The sequence below is a fragment of the Lampetra fluviatilis genome, chromosome 1 (assembly GCF_964198595.1).
Source record: "Lampetra fluviatilis chromosome 1, kcLamFluv1.1, whole genome shotgun sequence".
Lineage (NCBI taxonomy): Eukaryota > Metazoa > Chordata > Hyperoartia > Petromyzontiformes > Petromyzontidae > Lampetra > Lampetra fluviatilis.
The window spans coordinates 9,533,935-9,554,203 of NC_136275.1; the positions used below are offsets into that span (position 1 = coordinate 9,533,935).

The 20,269-nt window shown below is 43.2% G+C and overlaps 1 protein-coding gene across 6 annotated transcripts in view; it reads right to left on the reverse strand.

Annotated features, from left to right (window-relative positions):
* Positions 1-16,275, reverse strand: part of LOC144931565 (RNA-binding motif, single-stranded-interacting protein 3-like) — a 317,683-nt gene extending 301,408 nt beyond the window's left edge. For all 6 annotated transcript variants that reach the window (XM_078855595.1, XM_078855566.1, XM_078855576.1 and 3 more), the window contains exon 1: positions 15,710-16,275. In XM_078855595.1, the coding sequence (XP_078711721.1) occupies positions 15,710-15,919 (210 nt within the window). In that variant the 5' untranslated portion in view covers positions 15,920-16,275. The remainder of the gene's footprint in view (positions 1-15,709) is intronic.
* Positions 16,276-20,269: the final 3,994 nt, after the last annotated feature.

A 20,269-nucleotide genomic window follows, 5' to 3' on the forward strand; every position in this document is an offset into this window, starting at 1 on the left:
TACGTCAATTACAATCAATGGCTATAAGAGTAGAGTTTTGAGACATACTCTACGATACTAGTCTGCTCAGAGATTCGTGTCAGTGCACATCTAGCTACTCTTTAGCTTGCTCAAAGAATTTGTCTGGTCAGCTGGTTAATCTGTTTGTCCATTAGTTTGTGATGCTGGATAACTTCATTAATGCCACCTCCTGTTTTTAATATCGATGCGGATTATTTTCTAACAGTGCATCTCGTACATACCACTGCAAAATGTCCGATTACCACATCATGCCTCCTGCAAGGGCAGCTGTGTATGGCCATTGTTGCTCGTTAGTAAACACACGACTGACTTGCACTCAATAATTCCGGTCTACAATGTCATGGAAATTTTCGACCTCAAAATACCATGATTGCAGCCAAGAAACCAAGAGTGACATCGGGGGACGCCTGATGGCAAGGATGACACAAGAATCTGCCGTCCATCAGATCAGGTTGGGAACAAGGTCCTTTGTGGATTGGCCCTCCCAGTTTTACCGTTCCAGATTCCAGGCGCCGCTTGTACCCTGGCAAGGAATATGACAGATGGTGACAGCCTCTCACCATGTAACTTGAATTTACAGCGGTTCCTTGGAAGAGGAATTAATCATTGGTGTGTGGGCCATTACACCATTTTCATCGCACAGCACAATGTGTAAAGCTAGCGAACACAGTGCGAATGTGGTGAAGAAACGATGTGAGGCTTTTACACCTTTAAAAACAAATTAAACTGTAGATTGGGGTAGCATGTATACTAGAATGCTAGACTGCACTGGTGGCACACGACATCGGCAAGTGTCACCTCCGGCACCTACGTTAACGAAGGGAGAAAGCTCCGATCAATTGGAGGCCCCTACATGTGCGTTCCTTCCAGACCACTGACCCTGGCCAGCGAGCACGCGGCTCCGAGTGTGACTGAACAACGCTCGCCCACGGCGTGAAGCACCCTTGAAGCTGGAGTGCCTCGTCTCTTTGATTGAGCTCAAGTGGTTGGAGCAGTTGAAGGCTTTTGGTAAAATCAATAGCCATGATGTTGGCACTTGGGCCAGGGGGGGGGCGCATGAAGACTTAAATCACCACCATGTCCAGTGAAACCTCAAACAAGCAGAAGATACATGTACTGCGTATGTTTTAGCGGTTGTGCCATATAGTTCTTCGGCGCGTTCTCATGTTGTGGGGCGTGCTGTTCAATATAATGTCCGAAAATTTCGTTTCACGTGTTGGGAAAGCTCCCAGTGCTTGGAAGAAGACAACATCGGTATAATTCTAGATCTAGAATATATGTACCAACGTCAAAAAGGGGGAAGGGGGGGAGAAGAGCGCTTTGGAGAAAGCAGCCGCAGTAATGTATCACTCGTGAGTGCATTTCCTTTTAGGCAATGTTTAAGCCTGCACCGTGTCGCCGACTGCAGACCGCTGACCGTGGATGAGAGTGGCGACGCACGAAACCGCAACCAAGGCCAGCACTGCCAAGGCCACGAGTCCATCCGTGCGGCGCAGTTGGCGCTACACTTGCAGCGCTCCGCCCCGAGAAGAGATTCGGGGCACGCATTGTACCCCAATGTGCCAAATTAAACTTCGATTCCCACCCGCTCCTTCCTCGGCACCGCACAGCGTGAGCAAGGTAGAGGCTAGGAAATCCCTGACAGCAGGTTAACGAGATTGACAGTGGGGTTTTTTTTGTCGTTGCTTTCCGCGAAGCCTCTGGCAAAGTCTAACTTCATCGCCTGAAACAAATGAACGATAAAAGTAGGCCACGTAACTTGAAGCGCATGGAAAAACTAACACTTTTTAGGTGTGCTCTGGTCATGAACATCCAGCAGTGGATTTACAAGGGGCTGTATGTTATTAATATTAACATCTGGAAGGGAATCCTTCAAAATGATAAATGCACTGGCATTCCTCTGTGAATTTATTTCTACAAAACGCTGAATAGTGGCACGGAGAGAGATGGCAAGATAGTGACATAAGACCAATTTGTATTTGGAAAAAAATGATGTACGTGCCAAAAGAGTAGCATTAACATTATGATGCGTTTGCCAATGAAAGTAATTAAAACCTGGCGCAATAACATCACCAACGGGACCTCCGTCAATGTAATGATGTTTTGTTTTATCTATGGAGAAAAATTACAAGACAATTACATTTTGCTATAAATACACCTAATTATATTAGCCCGTAAATGATGTCCAACGACTGCTTACAGACACGGGGAGACCAACATAAAAATGCGTTTACAAAGTCACGGGCGTAACCTCTTGTCCCTCTATCCGTGGTCGGTAATTAACTTGGACGGCCAAATCAGCTGCTGACTTCCCATCCACGTCCACAGGCAATGGGCCAAAGAGGACGAGGCCCCGCCCGCCTGCCCCCCCCCGCTGAGCATGGAGCGAGAGTCGGATAAGAGACCGCCAAGGACGAGCGAACGCAATTCACGCTCCAAAACGGTGCCTCTCCTTTCACCGCACGGAAGAGTGCGCGGTGTGGGAGTGTCCACCAGACATCATGAAGGCTTCACAGAGCGATGCCGGGGCGGCCGCTCAAAGAGAGAGAAAGAGAAAGCCATGATTCTTGAGAGCTGCACCATTGATTCGCCTTCACGTGGAGGAGAGCTTTTGAAAGTGGTCGCCACGCCTCGGGCCATACATCTACCCGCGCGCAGGGCAAGCCAAGGATAATGTGCAAACTAACATTCATTCATTCGCATCGAGAAGCAACATTGATTTCAGTTGAGCCGTTTCGTGAGCAAACTCCAGGTTTGTCCACGTCGAGCGCAGAAGGGGGGTCATTTTTCCAGAAATAATTGACGCCGCATTTATATTCCAGATGCATTTAGTGCCTATAAAATTACCATCCGACATTCCTTCAAATACAAATCGGTCACGGTGCATCGATTTCATATGAAATCGAACCCCTGCGTATTAGAGTTGAATACGCAAGCTTCCGCGCTTGAAAACGGAGGGCTAGCCGTGGTACGCAACGTTTAACTAAAGTAGCATTACATCAATAAACGTTATTATGTGCATCTTACACAATTTATCTTGCGCTTTCACACGTTTAATAACTTTACTTACGCACACACGTATTTGAGCGGACCTGTATAAGCGTAAAAAAAAAAATCACAAAATATTTCCAGATAATGAATGAATCATTGATATGGAACCGCAGAAAAATAGGAGCATGTGCGTCATGATACTCAGTCTTTCCAGGCCAAATAAAGGAGCATTACAGAACTGCTTCGCGCAACAGTGGGGCAGCATTCCAGGTTTGTGCACAGTCAGTCATAAGAAGGCCTGCAGAATTGATCGCTGGTAACCAAATAGTCAAAATGAAGTTGTGCTCACCGAGGTTAGGGATGTTCTCTGTAGTGTTTTACCCCTAAAATGCTCGTTATTTTCTCCTAACCCCCACTCCCCCGCTCAGGGTAGGCATCGATTATCCCTTCCCTGCACCGTGACTTGTACGAGTGCCGAAAAGTTCAACTAGACTATTCAATACTCTTTGGTTTTTTCGGTAAAGTCACGTAGGTATAAAATAAAGTAAATCACGACGTTTCGGGCACAACACAAGCGTCCATCATCAGGTGGGAAAGCATGGTCTGCTGCTGAGGCAGACTGCTTCATTTTTTATTTTATTTTATACCTACGCGACTTTACCGAAAACACCAAAGAGTATGGATTCCTGCAGTCACGAAAGCTTCAAATCAGGATTAGACTATTAAATCTTGACTTAAAGCTTTTGTGACTGCAGGGATTCATATTCTTTGGGTCTTTCGGTAAAGTCACGTAGATATTTTCTTTGAACCTATCTACGTGACCTTACTGAAGGACCCAAAGAATAGACTATTCAACTATATATATTTATTTTGTTACCAAGTAAGGTTTACTATGCTATGTAGCTCTTTTTTCAGAAGCGACCTTGACCACAAATGATAGCTCAACGAAGTGGCACATCATGTGGACATTTCTAGAAGCCAAATACTCGAAACGCATACTTCTAAATGTGGAAGGGGGAGAAACCGGAGGATCTGGAGAATAATCCACGACACCGTGGGGAGAGAGACACCGTAAACTCCAAATATACGGGCATCACTGTTGGGATCGAACCCATAACCTGCTGCATACGAGGCAAGGGAGTTAACATCTCGCCACCGTTCCCCTCCCCCTCGCGGTTTTTTCTTTCCTCCTCCACAGAAACGAACGGCGCATTGTACGGGCTTGTGCGCTTACCTCAATAACAAACATAAAAAAAAAAGAGATCTCACACTTACAAGGGGACAGCAATTAAAAGTTGCCAGTGTCTCTCTTCTAAAATCAACATCTGACACCGAGAGCCAATAGCGGAAATTCCATATTACAATGGCAGCCTCTCTATATGATTACTCCGGTGAACTTCCTACAAAGTGTTACTCTTAACACCAACTACGAAGTTATGAAATGCTAAGTCGACCAGGCTTCAAATAACAGAAAGTTAACAAATCTAACTATGGCGCCGCCTGGATGGATACAATGCTTAAGACACTTAAACTGTAAATCCGTACATGTATACTGGCTAACCAGTTGTTGTACTACAAAGAGTTGGCACCTAATAACATGGCAGACTGAAAGTCCTATAACGCATATGTAATCTGCACAATCCACCCAACCCACCTTGAAAGTGCTGCCCTGCCGGAGTGCATCAGCACCACCAACCACGCCCATCACAACATCGGAAGTGAATCGCTGTAGTTTATACTGTCTCGATACATGCCAAAAAATGTGACTGCGCAAGCGATTATTGCAATTGTCCCTGGCAGTGCGGACAGCACCATGTGACAGCGTTGGATTGCACAGCATTGTACGATCGTCTGTATCTGCCACATTGACAAAAACAACGTAGAGAATAAAAACGACCCAGCTAATTCAGCACATAGACAAGCACTTAAGATAGATTTTTTAAAAATATATAATTGATTCACGTTTGATGCATCCTGGAGGGAACCATGACCATACTTTAATGCACACAGGGGCCCTTCATTAGGAAACCCTGCACAAAAAGTAGGCTCTGGTGGCCACTGTGCAGCACTCTGTGAGCCAGATGTCTTACAAAGTACATTGTCCTGTGATTAGAAACAGAAACACTCTCCCAAACCAACAAAAACTTAATTACAGTGAAAATAATTCATCTTCAGAGGCAACTAAGTCAACGTGTCTGTGTGCTCAAATGAGCACACTGAGGTTCCTCGTGGCCCTCAAACACTCGTCGAACTTCCACACTCCCATGGTGGGGATACTCATTTAACTGACTGTACTCTATATTGATACTGGGCAGTGATTGTGATTGGAGTAGCCTTCATCACATCACTACCCGGGCCAGATAAGGCATCACAGCTTAAAACTTTGGATCGGACGGACCATGAAGTTCACTAATTCGGCTTATATCCACATTTCCCAATGCTGACTCCTGTGTTAGATTAAAACAAAAATAGTACAGGGCAGACGTGAACCCCCGTCACGCATGCCTCACCAGCATGGGCCCAGGGAAGAACAGGAGTCATTGCGGTGCTTAATATTACATGTGCACATCTGGCATTTTTGTTGATTTATTTATGGAGAGCACTTGAGTTGTGGCATAATCAACCTCATGAGCGCATCGGGGCGTGTTGTCCAACATATTTATTGCCGCATTTTGTATTTTCTAAATTCACTTTGAAGTAATGTGCTACGTATTTCATTCAAACTATTATGAATTTCTTTGAACTTCATTTTGTATTTTCTCTCTTTGGCCGATGTGCCATCAGAAAGCGAGGTGGGGCTTTTTCGTAATTGTAGTCAATGGAATACTTCACCTCTTGATTGAGAAGAGGCCTCGACTCAAGCGTCAATATAACTTCTTCCAGTAACTAATTTTCATAAATATGTTTTTTTATAAGGGCCAAATGTTGAACATAACTGTAAAGCAACATGCTAGATTTGAAGTTTTCGTGACTGCAAGGATCCATACTCTTTGGTTCTTTCGGTAAAGTCACGTAGATGAAAAAAAATGAAAATAACTAAATTCAATCACGACGTTTCGGAGGCAACACAAGCTTCTGTCAACAGTAATTTTGCTGTGGCTTTTCCACCTGATGACGGAAGCTTGTGTTGCCTCCGAAACGTAGTGATTTAATTTAGTTATTTTCATTTTATTATTTTTATTTTTATTTTTCATCTACGTGACTTTACTGTAAAGCAACATTTTCACATTTTATTCAACATCCACAAGCATGTGTTCATCACAGCCTGTAGGTTTTCTACAACAACATATGCGGGAGGGCACAGTTTTGAACAGAAACATGTCGACTGAAATTTCATGTCTCATGACCATTTCATCGGCCACAACTCCCACACAGAATCAGGCACACAATGATTCCTCCTTTCTATTCCACCGATACTGATTTTGCAATCTCGGAGCAAAAATAGTTTCCTGCAGCTGGGTAACCTACAAATACAAACTAGAGGAAAGAGGATATTGTTTGTGCTGTCAACTGTGACCAGGTTCAGACCACAAAACTAGCCGCATGTGAGTTGTCCGCCAATCTTTGAAAGTCCTGGATTCCGAGAAAAATGATCTCGCACGTGATGACCCAGTGCCCTGTTGTGGGCAGCAGCTCATTGCACCCACCACTGAGGATGTCATTTTTGATAATAAACACCGACAGCTATAACCAAATTGATTATGAATGATAATGACTTACAGTCTTTTGTTAAGTGACTGCTGGATGAAGGCCTCCTCATGCTCTGTCCGTCATGGGGGTTGCTTAACCGTACTTCATCACGATGGTCTGTGCAGACTGCAGACGGGGAACTGGAGCTCAGGACCGCTTTAGATATCACTCAACACTGATGTTAGCCATTGCCAGAAGTCAAACTCAGGTCTCTGTGTTCGTTGTGCAATGCTAGTCACCACTGCTCTACCAATTATTAATATTAATAATGTATCGCCCTTTGTCAAGTGGATGAAGGCCTCCCTACCTCATGTTAGTCACAATGGGCTGTTTGGCAATACTTCAGCACGCTGGTCAGTACGGGTTGGGGAAGGTGGAGGAGCTCAGGACCACGCTTGCCACTGATGTTAGCCATGGGTAATGCATAGGCAAATACGCTGAATGAATGTTTCGTATTTTATGAAGCGTGCACACATACGGCGATAAGAGGGCAGCACGTGCAATGCACTCTCCTCTGCACATTTTGTAATACGAGTGCGTTGCTGCATGTGTGCCTAATGGAATTAGTCACAGACCTCCAGTTCAATGGGGCTCTATAGAGAGCAACAGAAGCAGTGCCGGTGAAGGGTATTGTAGTGTCCTTTGTACAGATCGACACGCTTGTTATTTCTCTCGACACTAACATTAATCAGCCAATACAATCGGCCAATCGTGACAAATTAGGGTACAACCAAATCAAATTTGCGTGATTCTGGTCACGTCTGCGCTTGGACGAGATACAATTTTAGTTTCCACACCAAAGGATTTTGGAAGTCAGCAATCAGTGGACAGAAGCGAATGCCGAACACATCGTGACGTGTACCATTGTCACATTGACAATAAACGTCTGCGTAAAAAAAAACATGGATTCTTACAGAATGTACGTAAATACACTGTACATCATCATCAGCATCCGCTGCTGAAGGAAGGCTTCCCCTAGCCGTCGCTCACAATCTATGCAATAACCGACCTGGCACCTGCTCGCGAGCTGATATCAATGCTTTACATCCTCGGTGGACATCCTCTTGGACATTCAATGGCTGCCATTCCATCATTGTTCTTGGCACTTGGCTTCAAGTTTACATATGCATATACTTTGTTACATTTTAAAGTTGTACAGCATTCTATTTGTTACCTTTGTGATAAATTAAAAAGCAGTACATATAATTAAAATATGTCATTCTAAAGTCACTGGAATGTGTAGGTGCAACATCAGTTTCTTTTTTTAAACATTTGAAATGGAACACTACAAAAGAAACAATCCACAGAAGAGAGTAATATGTTATGCTGAAATACTGCTTCCGCCAGAGTGAAATGTGCGACTGCATCCGTGCTTCGAGTGGCAAAACGTCAAACACTTTGGACGCTTAAAAATATATTGGTGTAAATATACAGGCGGCATGTGTTTAGAGTGCATGCGAACATTTTATACATATATATATTTATATACATTGTGTCTCAAGTTTACACCTTTATAATCCTGCATATACATAAGCCTGCAGAGAGCCAAAACTAGGTATGGGGGGAAACATTTTCCTGGGCTCTTGTCCAACATTCAGGACACGATTTACAACTAAAACACTACAACCCGAGGAGCTCAAGCAGAACGTTTGGAACAATCAGCCTCCATGACAGCTTCACTGCAACGCCCTTCCAATGACCATTATCACCATCATTTATTACTTATATAGTGCCTTACACCTGAGTGCCAAAATCTCCAGGCGCTACCATATATGCACCGGGGGTTTAATTTCTTCTGGAATATTTTAAAGGGCCCCCAAAACCACCAACCTCGCTGGACCCGGCTCCCCTTCCAGCGGTCGGGAGAAGGAGAAATGTCTTCCAGAGCTCAGCTCAAACAGCTCCGGCTGAAATCAAGGCCTGTTTCTATTCAGATGTATTGCTCAACGTTGCGATGCTGTGCATATAACTGGTTTTAAAATTAAGTAAATTAAATAAAGCACTATCAAACAGTGTAGGCTAAGATTAAATTACGTAAAATTGTCAAATGTCTATGAATAACTATGAAGAACTGACACTTAAAAGTTGTCTATGTCCTGTTTAGCATTAATAATGAATAATGCACTGAACATGGATTGGTTTCTGAAACCTTGTGATTGTTTAAAAAAAATCTTCTCATTGGTCCAACCAAACTCTCGATGAACGCTCTCTTAAACCAAAATACCACTGGAAAAGGGGTATGGTATGGCTGGTTTTCAACTATTTGCCATCCTGAGCCGAAACCAAACTTTGCCACGCTGACCTCAAGAAATATCTGAATCTGGTTTGGGGCCAAACAGGGCCAGGGGCAGAGCGGGTGACGCATTCATTGATTCTATGGCCTGAAGTGCAGCGAATCAGATGGAGTGAATCGAGCATTACTTATTCAATATTTTTAACTTTGAACAGCAACTTACATTTCCATAATCATCCAGCACCGAAGTGCTTGAAGAAACCTTTAAAATATATACTCTTTGGTTCTTTCGGTAAAGTCACGTAGGTAGAAAAATAAAATCAATATATCACGTTTCGATCGCAACACAAGCGGTCGTCCTCAGGCGGAAAAACAATCCAGCAGTGGAACTGCTGAACCAGAAATAAATACAGCGAGAGAGTAGTTACAACAAGACGTTATATATGTGGCGAAGGGCAAGCAGGCGGGGTATGAGCTGGAAAGGAATTCCATCCCCGCACGCAAGCACGTCAGTTGTGTTAATGGCAGAGATTCGAGAGAGAGAGAGATTAGGGTTAGAGATTAGCATGAAATGAGCTTCCGTCGACGCATAAGAGTATCGTCCCCGCATATGCGCACAACAGCAGTGTTAATGGGAGATTAGCACTATGTTGATGGGAGAGATTAGGCAGAGAGATTATGGGGTTTAGTAAGTTAATGTCATGTCTATGTTTAACACAAGCTGCGGCGCTGCCAACTGCGCTGTGAGAGGCAAGCACGTCCACGCAAGAAACCACCGCAACGGTGGTCGTGCCAGTGAGACACACAGCCCATCACACAGCCAGAAAGATCGATACATCGAGGCTAAGGGAGCAGAGGTGGCCATGTTAGTGAGACCCCAGCCCGTTAATGCAGAGGCACCTAACAGGGCAATGCAACTCAGAGAGTCGAAGATAACAGCCAAACGGCAGGGAAGAATGGAAGCACCACAGCAAGTTGCAACTTTGCTTGGTTAAAAACGTCCTTCCAATGATTGCTGCGTTATAACAATGATCAGCCACGGCAGAGGTATTGGTTCTGCCGTGTTTCAAATCTGCCTCGTGTTCGCGAACACGATCCGAGACATGTCGTTTCGTTTCCCCAATGTAACTGCTGCCGCAGACACATATTAGTTTGTAGACACCATGGTAATGCATGTCAGGAATGACATCCTTCACAGATGGGATCAAATCAATGATGTTGTGTTATGTATTGAATCGGACCTGGATCATGTGTTTGTTTAAGATTTTAGAAATCTTTTTGGTAACACCTGCTACCGCAGACACTTAGGTGGAACTCAACCAGAGTCGTAACCCTCCACCACCCGACACGGCCAATCAGCAAAAAAGTGTCACGCTGACAAAAGACAAATAGTTCACTACTTTAGCCCACCGGTGTGTTGAAGAGTGAAACCACAACATTTACAAAAAAAAAATGAGTACGACGTTTCGCTGGTAATTGCATCCAGCATCATCGGGCAATTCGCCAGAATGGTGAGGCTCTGCTCTTGCTCCCGGTCTTCACGCTTCAACATACCGGTGGGCTAAAGTAATTAACTATTTGTCTTTTGTCAGCGTGACACTTTTTTGCTGATTGGCCGTGTAGGGTGGTGGAGGGTTACGACACATTTATAAATAACGCGATCTAACCCAAAAACGTTGATTATGAATGATTTTTTAATTAGATAAACTGTTAGCTGGCAGTACTTTTTTTCTCGCATTTCCACTGCTGTTACAAATTTGTCACATTTTTTACCGCCGTGTTGTGTCTTGTTAGCTCACCGCAATGATGCAGTAACGTTGCTCCCTTTCCGTTTGCCTCTCTAGCCCTGCTGTGTTGCGTGTGTTTGCTGCGATGAGCGGCTGTGCTTAATGTTTCTCCCAGGTCTAATTCCTGCCACACGCACCGTCTGCACGCACGGCGAGAATCGCTGCGCTAGCGCTCAGCTAATCATCCCTGAATGCATTCCATGCGTCTGATAACATCAAGTAACATAGGCTACCGTGAAAAGCCAAGGATAAGCCACATTTGTGATTTACATTTTCTTCATTTGGTTACTTTCAAATGCGTAAAAGTATAATTCAAGAGTTTAATATGTGCACGTAAGTTGTTTATGGTAATGAATGTCTTTAAAAGCCTAATGAAACAGATGTATTCTGTATTTAACACTTAATTTAGAATATGAAAGCAGTTTAATATTTTTTCAATGTAACTTACACATTATTGATGTTGTTTTTAAGAACTTTGTTAAAATGTACTATTTGGTTGGGATTTAAGTGTAACTTTTCACGAACCCTGAATAGAAGTGAAACTTCATTTGTCAAACGATTCAGGGTTTAAAAAAAAAAATTTGCTATTAGAGATAAATAGTTTATTTTGTGTGTAAACTCTGGTTGTAAATAACATAAATTACACAGAATTGTGTTGTCAGGCAGAGTTCTTTTGTGTAAAAATTATTTGCACATTCTAAGATGACTGGGTCGGGGTGAGCATCTACATATAAATGCTCACGTCCTCTGGTCTAACACCGTTTGAGACGAGGCTCAAAAGCAAGCTGTCTCAGGTGTGGACCAATCAGTTTCAAAGACAATGCATATATTGTCAGAGTATGTTATTTGTTTGCATTTTGGCCACAAGTATTGTTGATGTTAGATTTGAAGCTTTCGTGACTGCAAGGATTCATACTCTTAGGTTTTTTCGGTAAAGTCACGTAGGTAAAACATATAAATAAATAATAATACAAAGTATAGAGATAATAATAGAAATAAAATAATAAATCACGACGTTTCGGAGGCAACACAAGTCTCCGTCATCAGGTGGGACCGTCACAGCTAAATTTACTCCATCAAGTGAGGAAGAATCCAAGAGACAAGATCTTAAATACAAGTTAAGGGGGAGGGGGGGAGGGGCTTATCTGAATGTGGTAGCTAGGGAATGGCACGGGGGGGGGGCTAAAAGAGAACAATGGTGCACATCGACTCAGGGTTGCAGTCGGTGTTAGCTGATAATAAGCATAAAAGGAAGCAGTACTGTTAAACGCTGGGGATGTCAACACTCGGTAAAGTAGAATAGTACCTGTCAAATAAGATGGTACAAATATGCGTATTTAAATCTTTTTTACATGGTTAATAACATCTTTCCAACGATTACTCAGTTTGTACCCATCATCACGGTTGAAATTATGTCTGTGTTTGTATATCTGGATGGCTTCGTGTACAAACCTTTGATGGTAGCCAGAAGGTTTACAGAGCACCTTGGTCTCGGAAAAGACAATATCATGAGAGCCCACAGCGTTGTAGCAATGATCGGCAACGGCGGAAGACTCAATTTTGCCGTGTTTCAGATCTGACTTGTGCTCGCGGACACGATCGGAGACATGACGTTTCGTTTCCCCAATGTAACAATCACCACAGATGCAACTCAATTTATAGACTCCAGGGTATTGCAAGTCAGGAATGCCATCTTTTACAGATGGGATTAGATCACGGATTTTATGTACTGTACTGAATCGGACTTGGATCTTATGTTTGTTTAGAATTTTGGAGATCTTTTCTAAAACAAACATAAGACCTACCACATTTATATAAGCCCCCCCCCCCTCCCTCTTAACTTGTATTTAAGAGCTTGTCTCTTGGATTTTTCCTCACTTGATACAGTAAATTTAGCTGTGACGGTCCCACCTGATGACGGAGACTTGTGTTGCCTCCGAAACGTCGTGATTTATTATTTTATTTCTATTATTATTTCTATTATTATTATTTTTACCTACGTGGCTTTACCAAAAAAACCTAAGAGTATTGTTGATGTGTTTTAACAACTTAACACCTGTTTTATTGCCGGATAAATGGAGAAAACCCTATTCTCATATGTTTGGTACTTGCAAAGGAGGTCCCATGATCACTGGTTAACTCTGACGTTGCCTGCTTATATCAAACCAATAATGCAATCCTTTCTGTCAACTGATTCACATACTTTGATCCACTTTTCATATTAATTAACCTGATTTTACACTAAATTGTTCCACTTAAACCATTAAGTACTGACCTGAGTTTGCTTGCTCACACCACAGGCTGATAAAAGGGCGTCCACTAGTAGGAGCTCTAGACAGTCCCTCTGGAGGGTAATGGTCTATACTCTTTCACACTGGCCAGACGTCTTGGAAAAGGTGGGAGGACCCACGCTTTACTTCACCACACGTGACCTGCTGATAGACCATTTATAGTGGTGTACGGACAGAGGCGGGGTGGATTTAAAAAAAAACTTGATGAGTCATTAATTAACGATAACAATTCTATCATTCTCCTTACCTATATCTTCACTGTGGGAACACTACGGTAAACTACTCATGTGTCTCAGCTTTATTGTGAGCTGATATAAACATTATTTATGATTGCCAATTTTTTAGAAGTTCCAGCAAAATTTTGGAGCTTTCTATTCTTACTCTGTTTCCAGTAGCAAGCAATTTAGACCGAGATGTGTTTATAAATGTAAGAGAGCCCTCTACAGCACAGTTATAAGATGTTCTTTGAACAAGACACCGATGGCTTGATGGTATATGGGCTGGAAATTATTTATTAGAAACTGTGTGGATTGTAAACATTTATCTTCAGTAAAATGCCTACTTAATGTTTTCATACTTTTAACCATAAATCATCCAACATTTGTTCGAAACGTCTGAACATACTCTATAATATCCTGCACCAGCATTCTTGTGGGCAGAGCGAAACCAAGGTACACACCCAAATAAAAAATATATTTGACACCTCCTTTGCCCTGTGCGGGGTAGCCAATCATCAAAAAAAGAAATAGTTACCTGCTTTATGGCTCTTCAATCTATCTGGCACACAGCCCCTGGGGCCCCTCTTCCAGCATATGGGTCTCTTAGGTAATAAATGCTTGCCCCAGGAGAGCTGCCATTCTATGTCACACTGCATACATATACACACGTGAATAAGTCATGCCAAAGTGTCCCCCATCACTTAAGCAGATTGGTGCTCATCGGCAGTGAATGGTCGCAGCCAGTGTTAATGCACGCCACGTTACTATGACGGGATCAGTGTGTAGTTCACAAAATTAAATCATAACTCAGGTAAGTGCTAAATTCTCCAACCCCCTGATATGATGATTATTACTGATCATTATGTTCTTGGTTCTTTCGGTAAAGTCACGTAGAAGGGAAATAATAAAATAATAAAAATAAAACATAATAAAATAAAACTCTCACGACGTTTCGGCCACAACGCAAGCAGCCGTCCTCAAGTGAAGAACAGGGCTGCGTGACTTTACCGAAAGAACCAAGAATATGAATCCATGCAGTCACGAAAGCTTTAAATCGAAATGTATTATCATTATGATTAGGTCAAGGTTACCCTGGTCAGCTGATGAACTCAGATTATAGTGCTTCGGATGCGTGTTGTTTTAAGAACTTACTTATGGGAGACTCGCACAGGATTGGTGTGGGTACATACTGAATACAGTGCGAGTCTATCCCTTTTAATCCTTTAACTAGAAGGTCGTGCGGGTGCTATATACACACACACAATACGCGTGCACTCGTCCCGTGTGTGTTCATAACCTGTGCTGTATAACATGTGTGTGCAATCTATGAATGTGCTCCCAGCCTCCCATACACCGACATGTGCATTAGCACTGCGTGTATGTATTTCATGCAGTAATCACATTTGTGAATTACGAGAAACCCCATCATAACAGAACGCAGTTCTTCAGGAAGGGTCCATGTCCTGTTTGCATAATGCATGAGGCCGAGTGCTTCGTATACACATATTGGTGTTGTTTTAAAAATGGCATGCAGTGTTGTATGCCATACAATGCAATCACGTCGGTGAATTCCTGCGCAAACGAGCATTTGATGCAATTGCGATTATCCTCTCGTTTACAGCACTGAGCCAGCCAGCAGTGTAAACTCCACATTCATATGGCTGGGCGAGTCCATTCACAGGAAGAAAATAAAACAGTATTGGCTTACCCACAAAGTGGGAATCATTTTATTTACCGCGGAATAATGATGGGCAGCGATGTTAAGAATACTCCACGTGAAATGTATGTGGATAAGCAAATGTGATACGTTTACGTACGCACGCACACGTGTGCGGATGCATAGTATACAATGTATGTGTGTATTTGATGACTGTATCCATGTGCGCACATGTACTATTGTGTGTATATACCGCGTCTGCATGTATCTATGTGCACATGCATGTGTATAACTAACTGTAATAGGGATGGTGCGTGCGCTATGTATGTACATTCGGTATGTGTAGCCTGTGTGCGTACTGCAAGCTGTGTGCAGATGCCAAAGCGTGCGATATACGCGAGGATATGTATTAAATCGTGTACACACATATCACGAAGTGTATGCAGAGTACATATACATGTAATGTGTGTGTGTGTGCAGATGTTGTGTTCTTACTGCATACATGGGGGAGCGGTGACGCAATGGTGAGCGCACTGCCATACAAACCATGCGCTCAATCCCCAACCACGGCTTGCGACAGTGACATGCCGCGTGATATTCCGAATTGTTCCTGGGTATGCCCACCCAACCAAACCCCCGTTCACCAACCAGCGCCGCACAGCAATGGTGAAGTATGGTCAAGCAACCGTCGTGGCACGGCGTGAGAGAGCTTTAATCCAACAGTGGAGTGCAAAGGGATGTACACGTACTGCATGTTTGTTGTGCGTGTATACCGTGCAGGCGTGTGCGCATGTGTACTAATGCTAGTGTGGCCGCTTCACCCTTCGCTCGTCCTTGTCCCCCGCTCTCCGCCGGCACTCGCCCTCCCTCTGCCTGCCGGGGTCCACCGGCTCCACCCCCCCAGCGGAGGGACCCCCCAAAGGACTGGCCCGGATCAGCCCGGGGTCGACCCCGTTCCTCTCTGCCACCGCACCCCGCTCCTTGCTGACCGCGGTCCCCTGCTGCTGCTGCTGCTCCGTTCCGTCTCTCATCCCGCTGCCCCGGCCAGCCGGCTTCCTCGTCCCTTCGCCGAACGACGAGGAAAGGACAAGGAGGTGACGAGAAGGAGGCACGAGATAGGGGATTGAAGAGGCTCTCTCTCTCTCCTCTCTCTCTCTCCCTCTGTGTGTCCCCGGAGCCTCCACTTTCCGCTTTACAGCCGGGTTATCCCCCGACCCGGAGCCGAGCCCCCCTTCGGCGATGAGGTCCCCCGCTAGGTGGCTCTGCGAAGGCACGCGCTGCAGAGGAGAAGGGGCTTCTTCGTCTTGGGTGCTTCTGTGAAACTTTCTTGGGATTCCGTAAAGAAGAGACGCGAAGCCCTTCCCCGGTGCCGCATGGCTCCCTTCACGCCCGTCTCTGCGTTTCCTTTGTGACGTTTGAGCCGCGTGGAACGCGTGCGATTCGCACAGAGGTCATGCGTGTTTGTCGGAAGCGCTCTCCTGTATCTATTGTCGCCTTGTGTTGTTGAATCTTGGCTTGGTCTGTACTGTGCACTGATTCTGATCTATTTATGATTTTTTTTTTAACTCAACACATCAAGTTCAAGTTAATTTATTAGGTATAGCCCAGTGAGCCACTCGGCTCTTGAAACGGGTGCAACCGCAACAAACAAAAAACAAAAACATGAACAAGAAAACATCTTAAAGGGAATATGTGACGAAGTGCAAACAGAATAATAATACTGCCATAAAATAAATAACATTAGGCGACATTTTTGGCAATGGTCCTTCTTCATAGCACATACGTGGGCTATAAAGTAGGGCCATTGCCCGAAACGTCGCCTATTATATATTTTGGTACCTTTTGAGGCGGTGTTATTGAATGTGTTGAGTTGTTTTCATTCTGCTTTGAGCACCGCTGCAAATGCAGCATCACTAAATACTTTGGAGTTTTTTTAGTGATGCAATCTATGGTATGAATGTTGGGATTCCTGAAAATATATATTAGTGTTGATATGAAAACATTTTCCGATCTGAAATGTTTTTTGTTGTTAAGGGGAATGGAGGGATGGAGGGGTGGGAAGGCGATGATTTAGGTACACGGTTTAGGCAGTTGGGGGGGCCGGAAAATATTCCGTACAAAATTAAGCTCCATGAGCATCCATTCTGGACTGCGTATCCAACAAAAATAAGACACGGGACTTTTGTAATGATAATATGTACCTCCAATCCAAAATATATTCGCACGTCAGCCTAATGCACGTATTTGTGGAAGAAACTAATTTTTACACAAATGTGATGTTCTACAAAATGCATGAAAAAAAGCACTACACACCGAAACCTAGCCATCGTGAGTTAAAAACACATTTATTTCATATCCGAAAAAAATATACATTTAATGGAATTATTTGATTTGGGATTAGTTTGTATGCCCAGAGAAAGGTCTGTATGGAAACATGAATAACAAGAAGTGAGAGGTGATTTTTTATTAAAAGCACCACTGCACAAGAGGAACGCATAATCACGTCCGTGCATATATGCCACGTTTATAAATGTATATCTGTATTAATAGTTGTATAGCTGCTGCTGCTGCTGCTTGTGACGCAAATTAGTGTGGGTTTCACTTAAGCCCACATAACTGTCCAATATACACACTGAAACCACTTTGTAGTCAAATGCAATTAACTAAAGTTTCCTCAAAGGGAATATGCTTTGAAAGATATTTGCACTTGAAGTTGGGTGTCCACAAACACGAAGCAGGGCTGCGGCGTTTCAAGGAGCTGTGTGCTTAAAACTATTTCTAGCTCCCACAGCAGTAACAAGTAAATTGAGTCCATGTTTAGTTGCCATGGTTACACAGTGCAAGTGCCTATACAATCCGATCCCCCAATGCCCCGGACTGATGCTCCTACTGTTGTGGAGTGACTCATGCAGCCAGCTATGGCTGCAGAGTTTGTGAAAATTCGTCACAGTTCCTATGACCACTGTTTCATTGCTTTTATGGCTTTGATTTTGGTGATTTTCGAAAAGTTTTTTGGGTTGGCCATGTTTGTTTGTTGCAGTACAGAGTTAGACTGATGGCCTTAATCTAAGTTGTCTTGTGGTTGTTGTTGTTTGACTTGCATCCCACTGGGATTTTTGCACACAGTGTTGGTGTATGGTGCTTTTTCTGCAATATTTTGCTGTCTTTTCTTGGATTTTCTGTTTGCACATAGTCACTATAAGATGTATTCTTGTTCATGTTTTTGTTTTTTGTTTGTTGCGGTTGCACCCGATTCAAGAGCCGAATGGCTCACAGGGCTATACCTAATAAATGAACTTGAACTTGAACTCCCTTAGATCGTCTGCGGTCCCGAGTGAAGCAAGCGACCAAAAAAACGTCATTACTCCACCATCCTTCATAAAAGTTGATTATGCCCTATTAGCGTGAATTATTTAAATATTCATTTACATGCTGTCCCCATCCCACCGTCATCTGGCCTACTTTGTTCTATTAAATATTATTATTGTTGTGCAATTTTTCAGTGAACACATTTTGCCGTAAAACCTTTCTTTTTTGTCATTTATGATATCACTAATTTCATGAACCTCATAAAACATTTCTCAGTGTGCACATCCAAAAAATTCCCACGCGCAATCATAGACCATGAACAACAGAGCAGCTCTTCGATGTTATTTTACGCGTGTGACACGGGTTGTTTAGAACAATGTAGGACATTCCACTCCATAAGCTTCCGAAGAGGCTCCCAGCACGTCCTCGAAGAAGTTCTCAGCACATGGAGAGAATAATTGGATATCATGTTCGAATAACATGATAACAAATTCTAGTTTTGGGCATGACTTGGCTCATCACTCCAGGGGCGCCGCGACAGTGAAATGTTAACTCTCTCGCCTGGTATGCAGGAGGTCGTGAATTCGATCCTGACGCCTGTATATTTGGAGTTTGCATGTTCTCCTTGTGATCGCATGGATTTTTCTCCGGTTTTCCCTTCCACATTTAGAACATGCGTAAATAATATTTGGCTGCTATAAATGTCCACGTGATAAGCCACTTCGTTGAGCTGTCATTTGTGACCAGGCCACTTGTGAAAAAGAGCTATATAGCTCAGTGGGCCTTACCTGGTAAAATAAAAAAAATAGCTTAGTTTAGTACAACTCGAAAATACATCAGAGAGATACAGAGCACCACTGCTGAAACCTATGCAGTAAGAAAAAAACACAACCAAAGATAAATATAAAGAGAGGCAGTTTTTTGTTGTTGTAAACCATCAACATCCGTTTTACACCACCCACCCCCCTACCATATACGTCTTGAAAATGCCAAAGTAATATGGAAGGCCAGAGGTGTCAAGCCACAAACCTCAAGGTAAACAGTCTCGCTTTTCATTTCAACAAGACTAAATAGGAAGTATCTGCTTGATCCTGGAGGTCTGAATGTATAATATACTATCTGTGTGTGTCAGGTAGGCAATATGTGGGTTTTCTTTGTTTAAGGGATAAGACTAATTACTACTAGATTTCCATGAAATTCCACAAACTCACGCGCTAACATTGATTATTTAATCTTAATTTGGAGCTTTCGTGACTGCAGGAATAATTCGTTGGTTCTTTCGGTTAAGTCACGTCTAAAAATAAAATAATAAATTAAAATAATAGCGACGTTTCGATTGCAACACAAGCAATCATCATCAGGCATAAAAGAAATAGCAATAAAAATCGAACTAGAAAACTATAGACAGACATAAGCAGACAGACATCACAAGGACACACAGAGAGAGGACACATATCGGCACAGAGAGAGGGGTCGTTTCTGTGACGGTCCCTTAAATATAGAGAGGGGGGGTGGGGACGGAGAGAGGGAGGGGGCAGAGAAAATTAGCATATCAATGAGTGTACGGCAACGTGTTGCTGCTGCGCAAGTAAGATGACGACGTGGCACGGCACACAAGCTTGAAATTAGGAGAAAGGCACACTAAAATTAAATAACCTCGCAAAATATCGAAATGTGATGTAATACAACACAGAGAGTCGGTCAACACACAATTAACGCATAGCCTGGTTGATTACGTATTTCAAAGATTGCTAAGTTAGAATTTAAGTGTGAACATTCCAAAAGAGAGGACACAGGCAGAGAGAACAAATAGCCAGAGAGAGAAAAAAGATAAGCTTAAACGGCAACGTGTTGCTGCTGCGCAAGTAAGATGACGACGTGGCACGGCACACAAGCTTGAAAATTAGGAGAAAGGCACACTAAAATTAAATAACCTCGCAAAATATCGAAATGTGATGTAATACAACACAGAGAGTCGGTCAACACACAATTAACGCATAGCCTGGTTGATTACGTATTTCAAAGAATGCTAAGTTAGAATTTAAGTGTGAACATTCCAAAAGAGAGGACAC